Raw genomic sequence first — 11,237 nt, forward strand, 5'->3', positions numbered from 1 at the left:
TTTGGGTAGATTACATAATTTTAAATGCGATATTGCAATTATAAAAGAATTTCTAAAAAAAGAATGGAAAGCGATTTATCACTATGTACGTGGCCATCGACCTTTTTGTTTTTCTGATGACCGTTGCAACGGGTATGCTTATGGGATCCGTATGTTCAGTGAAGAATGGGTCACAAGATTCCCTATGGACTATGGTTCATCAACGATTGTGATGTATATTTTTATCTATTCGGTAGTGAATCCAAAAATTCTTTTTATTTTTATTGTTTTGAATAATAATAAAAAATCTTGGTTTTACCGGATGGTAATATAATAAGTACGTATTTTTTTCTATGGTCTATTTTCAAGCTTCATGTTTTTTTGATGCATTCAGAAAACTAAATTTGTTGAATATGGTTTCCTTGTTTTTTTCTGCAGTTATATTTGCTTATTATCTATCAAAATCGTGTGACAAAAAAAAAATTACCATAATTTACTAATGGAGCGTTCTTTTTTTTTTTTTTTTGAACTAAAGGAGCACGTTCCTAATATTAGAGTATTGGGCTTTGTGGCTTGCTCCCACATCTCTTACTCTGATGTAAATTCTTATCCGATACCACAGCTAGTAATTTCTAATTAGCTACTTTTCAACCCCAACCACCAACGGTATATACCATTTCTTTGCAGGTTGGTGATTATCCAGAAAGAGACCCTTTTGAGGAAAACGAAATATAAGATTTTCTCGGAAGCATCAAACCGGTATAACTGGAAAAAGGATGGTAAGGAGTTTGAAAAGATTTGCTATTTGTGTTGAACATCAACTCTTTTATCTTATCTTGCCTCAAGTTTTGGGTTTTACAAAAGTTGGTGAAAACACACTGCAGCACACTATGTATTAGTTTTAACGAAGAATAACTAGTAACAGTTTGATTTCACAAGGATTCAACTTATGATCTGCGCTTTATACACAATTATCCGACGACGACTTGCAATGTTGATATACCTTTGAGTCAAGAACCAAAGAACATATATATCTAAGTTTCTGGTTCCTTAGTCTCTATCTTGTACCAAATTGTTGATCATCTTAGCAAGAGGAACAGTTCCCTTAGTCATGATCTCCAATCTTGAGGTATTGGAAGCGTGCGAGAAGAGCGACAACCCAAAGAACAACAGCTCCGGAAGAAACAGCCTGGAAGACAAGAATCCATGCCAGTAATGAGGTTGCAGATCAAAGAATGCATCAAAGAACCTTCTAGTAGCCTCTAAGTCGAGTTTCAGCAAAATATCCATTCCAAAACAGAAGAATTCCCTCTGTCTACGCCGTTCAATAGGCCACAAGTCTCTCCATACCTCAGCAGAGAGTTGATCCCCTCTCAAGCTGTTACTACTCGATGAACCAAGGTATCTCACAATGGCCTTTGCAACTATTGGTGCAGCTGCAAGAGTCCTAGCTACCATGTAACCAGTTGAAGGATGAACCATTCCTGCTGTTCCACCAATTCCAACAACTCTTTGAGGTAAGACTGGTAAAGGACCTCCCATAGGGATCACACAACGCTCGTCTTCCTCAATCCTCTTCACATTGATCCCCAAATGTTTCAGTCTAGCAACCATTCTTTCTTGAATATCTTCCATTCGTAGACCAGGTCTAGCAACTAGAGAAGTTTCTTCAAGAAATATCCGAGTGGAAGAAAATGGCATAGCGTACAAGAACGTTGGGATCTTGCTGTTCCTTTCTTTAAGCTCAGGGTATGAGTCCAGATGCGTGTCTCTCCAATCCATGAACACCATTTTGTCAACATCAAAAGGGTGGCTCTCGACCTCAGCTATAATCCCATAAGCTACTTGGTAGCCAGGGTTGTACGGCTTGTCATACTGAACCAAGCACCGGGAAAACCCTGTTGCATCAAGAACCACAGAAGCCTGAATCTTTACACCGTCGCTGCAAACCACAGTAGAGTTCTCCTCCTCGTGAACAACGTTAGTGACCTTAGACTGATGAAACTTAACACCGTTGGTTATACATTTCTGAAGCATTTTGGATTTGAGCTGTTTCCTGTTAACTCTCCCATAAGGCCTGCTTAAATCTTTCTTGACACCTTCACCGATATAGACAACAGCACCAGACCAAGTTGTATCAAGGCAGTCAAGCAAATCCATTGCCTCAAACTCATCAACCCAAACACCATAGTTGTTAGGCCATATAAGCTTGGGAGAAGGATCGATGGAACAAACAGAGAGACCAGCTTCAGAAACCTGTTGAGCCACGGCTAAACCAGCAGGACCACCACCAACAATAGCTAAATCAACAAGTGGACTCTTGGAAGTGTCGTACAAAGGAAGCTCAAAATCAAGATTCTCTTTTTTAGTTCCAGGAACAAGATCCAAAAGAGCAGCACTAGTACTACTCGCAGCAACAACAACACCAGAGCCAATTTTGATAGCCCTTTTCTTCAAACCAAGCTTAACCCTTGAAGGGTTTGGATTGTTACTACCTAATCTATCAAACCCATGAAACTGAGGGACGAAAAATTCGAGCTTGTTTGGTGATTTCAACAAAGTATCCATCGAATTCCCCCAAAATCGAAAGTAAAGAAAAAACCAAACGGATATATAAATCTAACTAGAGAGATTGCGAAGATGAATACTATAAAAAAGATGAAAGAGGACCACAAAACTTACCCAGAAGCAGTAAGCTTCGTGGAGATGGAGACAATTATCTACTTCTCTCACAGAAAGAGAGAGAGAGAGATGAGACTCTCTTTAAGTGATTGTACTAAAATGTGTTTGTGGTTCTGTAGTGGTGGTGGTGGTGGGGTCTGATCCAACAATTATATTTATTAGCTTTCGGTTTGTGTGATCCGTTTGGTTTGCGTTTTTGGTCATTAGTCATTAGTCACTCACTACCTCATGTAACCACCACTAGCTTACGCATTAAGGACATGGTTGTTATTGAATTTCTCATTCATTATCCACGTTCAATGTTTCATTTTGTCTAATTAATTTTTTTTTTTGACTTTTATTCTTTTTGGGAAGACTTTTTTTTCTTTTTGGGAAGATATATGAATTTTGGATTTTTATGCATATGCTTTTTTGCTTTTTTTTACGCATATGATTATGAGTTTATAACAAAGCCCAAAAAATGTGAATTAGTAGTTTTATAAGCCAAATCTCTGCAAGTTAGAAATTCGGACACAAATTTTTCTACTTTTACTTATTTGCAATTCTAAAGCAAAATTGTAATACAATAGTAAAATGTTTTATGAATTAACAAAACAACAAAAAAGTCGCTTTGGCCGAGTGGTTAAGGCGTGTGCCTGCTAAGTACATGGGATTTTCCCGCGAGAGTTCGAATCTCTCAGGCGACGAATTTATTTATTTTGGTCTTGTTTAAAGACGTTATTACATTAGATTCATTATAACATAGCCGGATCTCTTTGTTTTCGAAAATCTAAAAAGAAAAAAGAAAAAAAAAAGAAAAAAACTAGGGTTTTTTGATGGAGCAACAAGAAGAGAAGAAGAGGAGAAAAGTCCACAAAAGAAGAAGAAGAGGGAAGCAATCCAAATCAGGTTCGTCAATTCCTCTAGATGTAACCTCAGAGATACTCTTAAGGCTTCCTGAGAAATCTGTTGTGAGGTTTCGTTGCGTGTCCAAGCCATGGTCATCAATCACCACCGATCCATATTTCATCAGCTTGTTCAAAACTCGGTCCCCACGGCTTCTACTCTGCTTCAAAGCTAATGACAAGTTGTTCGTTTCCTCCATTCCGCAGCATCATCAGACGTTTGATACTTGGAACAAGTCTTACTCTTCTTCTGAGCTTATTGATCGTTATCATATGGAACTGAAATTCCCAATAAATTTCGATTACTTCCGCCCTACGGAATCTGTCCAGGGTTTGATCTGCTTTCAAGAATCAGCAACGCCTATTGTTTGGAACCCTAGTACGAGACGGTTGTTAACTTTACCCAAATTAAATACGGGCTGGAAGGATATAACAATCTTTCTAGGATACGATCCAGTGGAAGGTAAACACAAAGTAATGTGCATCCCTTTTTCAAAGAGTTGTGATGACTGTCGGGTGTTTACATTGGGATCAGCTCAAAAATCATGGAGAGCGGTCAAAACTAACTATTCCCATCGTTCTAACTATTATACTTCTGGCCGATGCATCAAGGGTGTTGTATATTATCTAGCCTTTGTTTATCATATGGATGTTTGGGTTCTAATGAGCTTTGATGTTAAATCTGAAATATTCGATAGGATACTGTTACCACAATCTGATGTTCACAAGGAACTTATCCCTTATGAAGGGAGGTTAGCTTGTGTTGATAGAAAACCAAACATGAAGAAGGGTTTCAGATTGTGGATTTTGGAAGACGCAGAGAAACAGAAGTGGTCGAGTAAAGACTTCCTTGCACCTCGTTATCACTTTGATAAGAGTTTGCGCTGCTATTTCCTACTAAAAGGTTTCACTAGTGCTGGTGAGTTTATTTATGTAGAACAAATGTTTCATAAACCGTCTTATATTTTATTTTGTGACCCGGTGAGAAACAGCTTTAGAAGATTCGAGCTTAAAGGAATCACTGACGACCAATCTGTGCTCAGTAATGTCCATGGCTATACGCTCCATGTTTTCCCCAATCACATTGAGAGTCAAATCTCTTTGTAACAATTGTCTTTGTTTTGTTTCTTCTATTTTTCTCTTTAGCAATGATACTTAATTCATGCAAGTTTAGGAATTTTTTTGGTTCCTTAATTCATGCAATGATACTTAATTCATGCAAAATATAATTTCTGGTTCCTTATTTTGAATTTATCCTTGGCCTTCACAACAATATCCAAAACACTTGTTTAAAAAAAATAAACATTAACAATTGTAACAAGTAAAAAGTTAACTAACACACAAGAGAAAAGAGACAAAATCACACACTGAATACTACTTGATCTTCTTACTCTTATTACTAAAACTTAAGTCTAGAGTAGTAAAAATGTTAATGGAAAGCCCTTTTTATACACCCACCACCAAATAGTCTTTGCAAGGACAAACATCACAAGCTAAATCTTTTGTACACAAACGTGTCCTACGTTATGAGTAAACTTATAAAGCAAAACCTGCATAGTTTTCAGAAACCAAAGATGATGATGCTGATGTTAGATCTGCACATTCAAAAAGCACTTCCTGAGATTGAGGCAAATGAGCATTGTTCTTACCTGTTACCTAACTACTCGCTCCCGATGTTTTCGTAACTGAAACCTTCAGATATGGTATCCAATCTCTTGTTGTCTCCTGCAAACACACACAGTTACAATTATTACTTTTTTTCTTTTTGCCTCAGTACTTCTACTTTCTCTAAACCAGCGAGTAGTGTATTGTGTTTTGATATTCTCTCACCTTGATATTCTCCCCTTTCACGGGAGTCCAGAAAGTTTTCAGCATTCGGTACAAGGAAGGGTGATCTATCGTAGCTCTCCAGAATATCTGAAATCAACATGAAAACTTATGGTTACAAAAAGAAAAAATCCTAGTAGCTGTTCGCTGGCTCTTGTACTATAGAAAACCACTAATAACTACTTGCTTCTATATGCATGCTAATGTAAGAACAAAGAGAAAGAAAGGAGTATATGAGATGGAGAAAGACCTGAGCTCTGGGAAAAATCAGCTGTCAAATCAGAGAGGCTGAAGTTCCGAGGGATTTGGCCTAAGAACCCAAAAGTAGAAGCTTCTGCATCAAGAAGCGGATCACTAAGGGGTTGGTTGTTTGACTCGTTACTGAAATTAGGAAGTGAAGCATCTCCAACTGTGGGATGTCCTTCGAGGGCATTCCGTTCACCACCATACATGTATGAAGCAGGGTTTGTAAAGGCAGTCTCAGACTTGATCATTCCGCCATTCATTCCTTGCATCATAGGCATGTTTGTGGTGTGCGATGAGAGCATATTTGGAGAAGCATCAACTCTCCTAGCATGGGTTGATATGTTTATAGAAGAGGGCACATTTGTATTGAGTGTTGAAGAGCCATTGAGGAACGCATTAGACAGACTAGGAGCCATAGGATGATGTGCACTACCAGACTTCAAAGATTGATCAGTGTGCTCAGAGGGATAGCGTAATTGTTTCTGATTCACTGTTAAGAAAATTACATAGGTAAGCTATTTGATACTCATAACCTCCCTCCAATTTCAACCACAGTATAACAAAATAAGTAATCACAGTGAAGAGAGAGAGAGGAAATAATATTCATCAGTTGTTAGCTGTGACTTGAAAGAATGACTAATCTAAAATGTCATGGAAGGAAGAGTGAGGTAAGACGTGTTCCTGACAGACATATCTTCATCCATTCTAAGAGACGTAACTACCAATTACTGAGTTTAAATTTCATCTTAGAAGCAAGTTCATAAAGAGTTTGAAGATGTACTTCTACAAAGAAATCACCTAGAGTGGAACTAAGGCAGAAAGTGGAAGCCAGACAACAAGACAAGGCATATGAGGACTGTTTTCTACAACAATTGACCAATAATTCATAGCATAATTATGCAAGTAATAAAGAGACCCCTAAAATGCAATAATCAAAATCCATCTCACTCCAAACGAATCTTACTTGATTGAAGATGAGAACCATTTGTATTTTGGATGGAAGCAACCCCAGTTGGATGAATCTGACGCATGTGGTGAACCTGCTCCTCAAGCAACTTATTGAATTCCATTATCTGGTGTTTAACCATTAGCCTAAGATAGTAAGCCTTGAAAAACTCCCGATTCTCTTCTTCAAGCTTCTGCCAAACTGTAAACCAAAAAGAAAACCATCCTAGCATAAATTTTTGGTCAACCCTGCAGTAGAGGGACAATCTCCATCTTTATCATCGTTACTCATTACAACACATTTTCTCTCATACTTCATGATCTATTGTTATGCAATATTGTTGTCAGCTTTTAGGAGCTCTTATCTCTAAGCACTTCCTAACTCGGTTCTGACCAATAAGACCTACTAGGTGACTCGTAGACCAAACAAATACATAAAATCTCAGTTTTAAGCAACAACAAAAACTTTCACACATGATTTTGGCTACGGATGTCCTGAACTGGCGAATAAACATCAATGAACAAGGATTACACAGTCAGATGCTAATTTATGAGAAAAAAACAGAGTACTTCAATGCCTACCTAGTTCTGTGAACCCAGGCTCGATTTTAGCCTGCTCCAGTAAAGTATCCACAACTTCTTTCTGATTCATGTAAAGTTGGAGGCATCGTTCTATAAGGTTTTGCACCTGAAACAGCATAACAACAGGCCAAAAGTAAGCTTTATTGACCTTAAAGGTATGACATGCCAGTTGGAAGAGGAAGAATTCAATTTCATTTTTAGCAGATTCACACAATGAAAGCAAAGGCATTCACTAAAGGTGCATCACTAATTAATTAATAGCTTTCAAGCTATTCATGGCTATCAAACATATGGCAAAGGGTTCTCACCAAAAGTATTTGAGAGGGTAGCAAAGAAAAAAAATGGCTCTCTCTCCATAGCTATGGGGAGATTCAACAATATGAAGGTTCGCAGCATAAACCATCTGGATATGCAATCTATATGAAGGTTCTTAAGGAAGAAACGGATCTAACTACAGTTTTGACCTATTAACTAAAGGCAAAAACTTTCAAAACAATTGAGATTGCGGTTCACAACTACAAATAACTTAACAAGACCCTTCATCTTTAGTATTACCAGTTGTATATCTTGACGTGAAACCCTTCTCACTGTTCCACTTGACATCTCAGAGACTTTTTGTAAACCAGACAGACCTTGTTCCTGTCAGGAAGAAAGCAGTCTCTATAAGAATAAGTACTGAAGAGGGATACAAACCATAAAAACCAACAGAACAAACAAAAAAACAAAAAAAATCGCAAATTTACCCCCAGAGGCATGAAGATAAAAATCAAAACTTTATCGATCGAAACCAAAACCAAAAACAGAGAAGCACAAATACGAAATGAATCAGCCAAACTTGGATTCACAAATAAGAAGCTAAACAAAATGAGAAAACCCCAAATCTAAATCCCAACACTTGGATTCGATTTCTTCTTCAAATACAACAACCGGATCAAATCATACTAAAAAAAAAAAAAACATAAAAACGATCAAAAGAACAAAAATTTGGGATATGCAAAAACAATAATTGAAGACGAGAAGATAGAGAGAGAGAGAGAGAGAGCACCTTTTTTTTAATCAGAGAAGAAGATTCGGGAGAAAAGAGAGAGATGAACGAACCTAACCTCTCACTTTGTTGATCGATCGTGGTGGATCATTTCTTTACTCCTTTTTTCCATTTTTTCTTTGATTTACTTCTTTATTTTTAATATATTTATATTCTTTTAGTATATAATTTAACATTTTTGCTTCGAAGCTCAGGAAGCTTACACGTGTATAATACTTAAACAATGGTGGATCCCAAACAATAAGAGAGTTATCTGATCTTCTTGTTGCCCCTCTCTCAATCTTTTTTACCTTAGTCAACGATAGAAATGCTAAAAGTCTTATAAAACTGATGGTTCTTTTATTTTCGTCTGAGACATCAACTTATTCTTAAACAAGTACTAAAGTTTCAATACACAAATCTACATGAATGAATGAATATTCTCAAAACATTCATTTAGCAAGCCTTTAATCCCAAACAATAAAGAAGGGGGGGGGGGGGGGGGGGGGGGAATAATAAGAAGGCTTTTGATTGGGAATTTAGTCACGCTTCTTTAACCCGAACTTCCCACTTGGGAATCTACTGAGTAAACCAGAATCTAGCTTCTTGTAATGACTATGAAACTTCATGATCAGTGAATCCATAAAACCATCGACTTCGTCTTCGTATCTCTCATACAGAACCGGCATTGTGTGTGCCCCAACGAACCCTTTTCACCCACAACAACAAAAAAAAGGTCTTGTAAACTCAACTTCCAATCTTAAAAAGAGGAGGCACACCAGTAAGAAGAACTAACTAACTACTCACCGATATACAAAACTGTTAGGAAATTGCAGCAGCTCCCGACCATTGCCGCTACCCATAGTCCGATTACAGCCTGCATAATATAGATTGATTGAAGTTGTATGAACATATTATCTTAGAACAGATAAACCAAATGTGCTTAATGATACATTATGCAGATCAACATTATGCATCTCCAAGAAGATAAAGTAAAGATGGAATGATTCTCTTCTTGTTATGAAACAAGAAAACGCTAAAACTACAGTACGCACCACGAGGAACTGTTTCAAATTCCCTTTACAAGCCAAGTCTTGAAGAAACAACAAACCACGGTTTACTTCTGTTCCAATGGCCACACCGACTTCAGCAAAGAAATCCTTTGGAAGAACCAGGCGAGGCACTCTAGACTGTGAGCTGTTTTTTGAGACATGAAAGGACATTATTATGTTAGATTGCAATCACATGGAACCAAGAATATAGTAACAACAAAGCTTCAGAAACCAAAAAAATACCGGTTTAGGAACCCTGAGGCGTTACACCAAACGAATTGAGCAATCATACCAAGCAAGAGTGCATAGCAAACGAGAGACAGGAAATGGAAATTGATCCATTCGAAAAGCACCCAAATTGCAGTAGCTCCCATCAAAAAACTTGCAGAGATCTTCTTGTTCCTCCATAACAACACATCAGCAGCTGAAAGAAAACATCTCTCTCCCTCAAGACTCAAATCACAACAACAAAACCAAAAAAAAAAACAAATATCACAATTTGTATAAGAATGCTTACATTTGCCACCGCCTAAGACACGATGGATAGGCTCCTGGCGACCAAACAAACGGTTGAATTGAGAACTGACGGAATCTTCTTGTTCGAAGAAAGAAGTATGTTTGGTCTTGTGAACTCTCTCAGTGAAGTTATCCACCAAATCGTCAATAACGTCCTCTACAATGTTCTTCTCAGGCATGATTCTGAAACCACAATCGAAAAATCTGAGTATATAAAAATCCTTAATTTGTTCGAAACTCAAGCAGACCCAAAGTTGACTTCATATAACAATTAGTAATTAAAAATCGAATCTTTTGATAATTTCTTCACACCCTAAACCCAAAACCCCTTCAAAGTAATCAAAATTTGGTTAACCAGTTGGTGGGTGATAATTACAATGATATGAAAAGAAACTTAGATCTTAACCAGAATTGAAGAACAAAAACGAGATAAAAGATGAAGATGAGTAAAGAGTAAACCTGGAGGAATTGGAGAAGAAGAAGAAAAGCTTGTTTCTTGTTCTATATGAATCTCACACAAAAAAAGTTGCCCTTTTTCTTAAGATTCTCAAAGATGAAGATGAAAGATGAAAGTGAAAAGCAAACGATGGGATTGGTTGTGTGGAATTATTATTGAGAATTGAATAGTTTCGTAACGTTGTGGGCAAATTTTGGAGTCTAGTGTTGTAGATAGGACTTGTGGTCTTCCCACGTGCAGCTCATGACAAAAATTAGGGACTCTCCTCAATACACAAAGCAATCATTTTTCAATTTGATCACGGGGAAAATAAGAAGAAAAAACGATGACAAAAATATTATTACTACCTTGTTATCTTTCTTGTAATCCTTAGTTTTAACTTCTTCCCATCCATTGGGATAATTTGATTATGAATCAGCTTAAGGGATTTCTAGAGCTTCTGATTTTTGTATCTATATATACAGTATCGAGGTTTTTGATGATGGTCGAGTTTACTCAAGGGATTCAGTATTTTACGAAATTTTATTATATAAATCTTGATGACAAAATTACTAATTAACAAGATCATAACACGTGTCAATTATATTATTCAGATGTTGACACATGTCAATTATAAATTTATTAAAATTTTAAAAATAAAAAAATATTAAAATTCAAAACCTACCATAAAAATGTTGTATATAAAAGTAAAATATAGAAAAGAAAACCTAAGTTTATTTAAAATCTTTTAAAGAAACAAAACCTTTGTAAACTTCCAAATGTAAAACAAAACTATTAAAAGTTTTTAAAATATTAAAAAGGCAATTATAAGAAAATTATAAAATTTAAACAGCTTTAAAATTTTAAAAAGATCAGTATAAGGAAATTATATATATAAATAAAATTTGAACTTAAAATATATTTTATTTATTTTAATTTTAAGTTGCTAATTTTACAAGAAAATTGATTACTTTTTATATAAGATAAAAAATGATTGTGAAAATATACAATTAATTACTGTTTCTAAGAAAAAGATTGGTTGAAGTAAAAGAAAAAAAAAGATC

The 11,237-nt window shown here is 36.2% G+C and overlaps 3 protein-coding genes, 1 non-coding gene and 1 pseudogene across 8 annotated transcripts; 2 read left to right on the forward strand and 3 right to left on the reverse strand.

Moving 5' to 3' along the window:
- Positions 1 to 783: 783 nt before the first annotated feature.
- On the reverse strand, positions 784 to 2,900 carry LOC104745202 (lycopene beta cyclase, chloroplastic pseudogene; annotated as a pseudogene). Its single transcript, XR_015582278.1, has one exon. The product of XR_015582278.1 is annotated as a lycopene beta cyclase, chloroplastic pseudogene (transcript).
- A 365-nt stretch (positions 2,901 to 3,265) lies between these two features.
- On the forward strand, positions 3,266 to 3,347 carry TRNAS-GCU (transfer RNA serine (anticodon GCU)). The gene has a single exon. It is a non-coding gene; the product is annotated as a tRNA-Ser (tRNA).
- A 5-nt stretch (positions 3,348 to 3,352) lies between these two features.
- LOC104745203 (putative F-box protein At3g10240) lies at positions 3,353 to 4,786 on the forward strand. Its single transcript, XM_010466391.2, has one exon. The coding sequence runs from the start codon at positions 3,477 to 3,479 to the stop codon at positions 4,650 to 4,652; it is 1,176 nt and encodes a 391-aa protein (XP_010464693.1). The 5' UTR covers positions 3,353 to 3,476; the 3' UTR covers positions 4,653 to 4,786.
- Positions 4,759 to 8,458, reverse strand: LOC104745204 (uncharacterized). Of its 4 annotated transcripts, none has more exons than XM_010466394.3 (8): positions 8,244 to 8,458; positions 7,701 to 7,784; positions 7,146 to 7,251; positions 6,583 to 6,765; positions 5,623 to 6,108; positions 5,376 to 5,462; positions 5,195 to 5,270; positions 4,759 to 5,095 (listed from the first exon to the last, which is right to left on the reverse strand). In XM_010466394.3, the coding sequence occupies exons 2-7, from the start codon at positions 7,746 to 7,748 to the stop codon at positions 5,206 to 5,208; spliced, it is 975 nt and encodes a 324-aa protein (XP_010464696.2). In that variant the 5' UTR covers positions 7,749 to 7,784; positions 8,244 to 8,458; the 3' UTR covers positions 4,759 to 5,095; positions 5,195 to 5,205. The 4 variants fall into 4 exon arrangements, with proteins under 4 accessions (XP_010464696.2, XP_010464695.2, XP_010464697.2 ...); XM_010466393.3 differs by having other exon boundaries at positions 8,191 to 8,335; XM_010466395.3 differs by having other exon boundaries at positions 8,249 to 8,330.
- A 51-nt stretch (positions 8,459 to 8,509) lies between these two features.
- On the reverse strand, positions 8,510 to 10,496 carry LOC104745205 (reticulon-like protein B8). The gene is made up of 6 exons (XM_010466397.2): positions 10,197 to 10,496; positions 9,739 to 9,920; positions 9,465 to 9,645; positions 9,225 to 9,366; positions 8,977 to 9,046; positions 8,510 to 8,878 (listed from the first exon to the last, which is right to left on the reverse strand). The coding sequence occupies exons 2-6, from the start codon at positions 9,914 to 9,916 to the stop codon at positions 8,709 to 8,711; spliced, it is 741 nt and encodes a 246-aa protein (XP_010464699.1). The 5' UTR covers positions 9,917 to 9,920; positions 10,197 to 10,496; the 3' UTR covers positions 8,510 to 8,708.
- Between the last annotated feature and the right edge of the window lie 741 nt (positions 10,497 to 11,237).

Source organism: Camelina sativa, chromosome 15 (genome assembly GCF_030686135.1).
Source record: "Camelina sativa cultivar CO46 ecotype springtype chromosome 15, ASM3068613v1".
NCBI classification, from domain to species: Eukaryota; Viridiplantae; Streptophyta; class Magnoliopsida; order Brassicales; family Brassicaceae; genus Camelina; species Camelina sativa.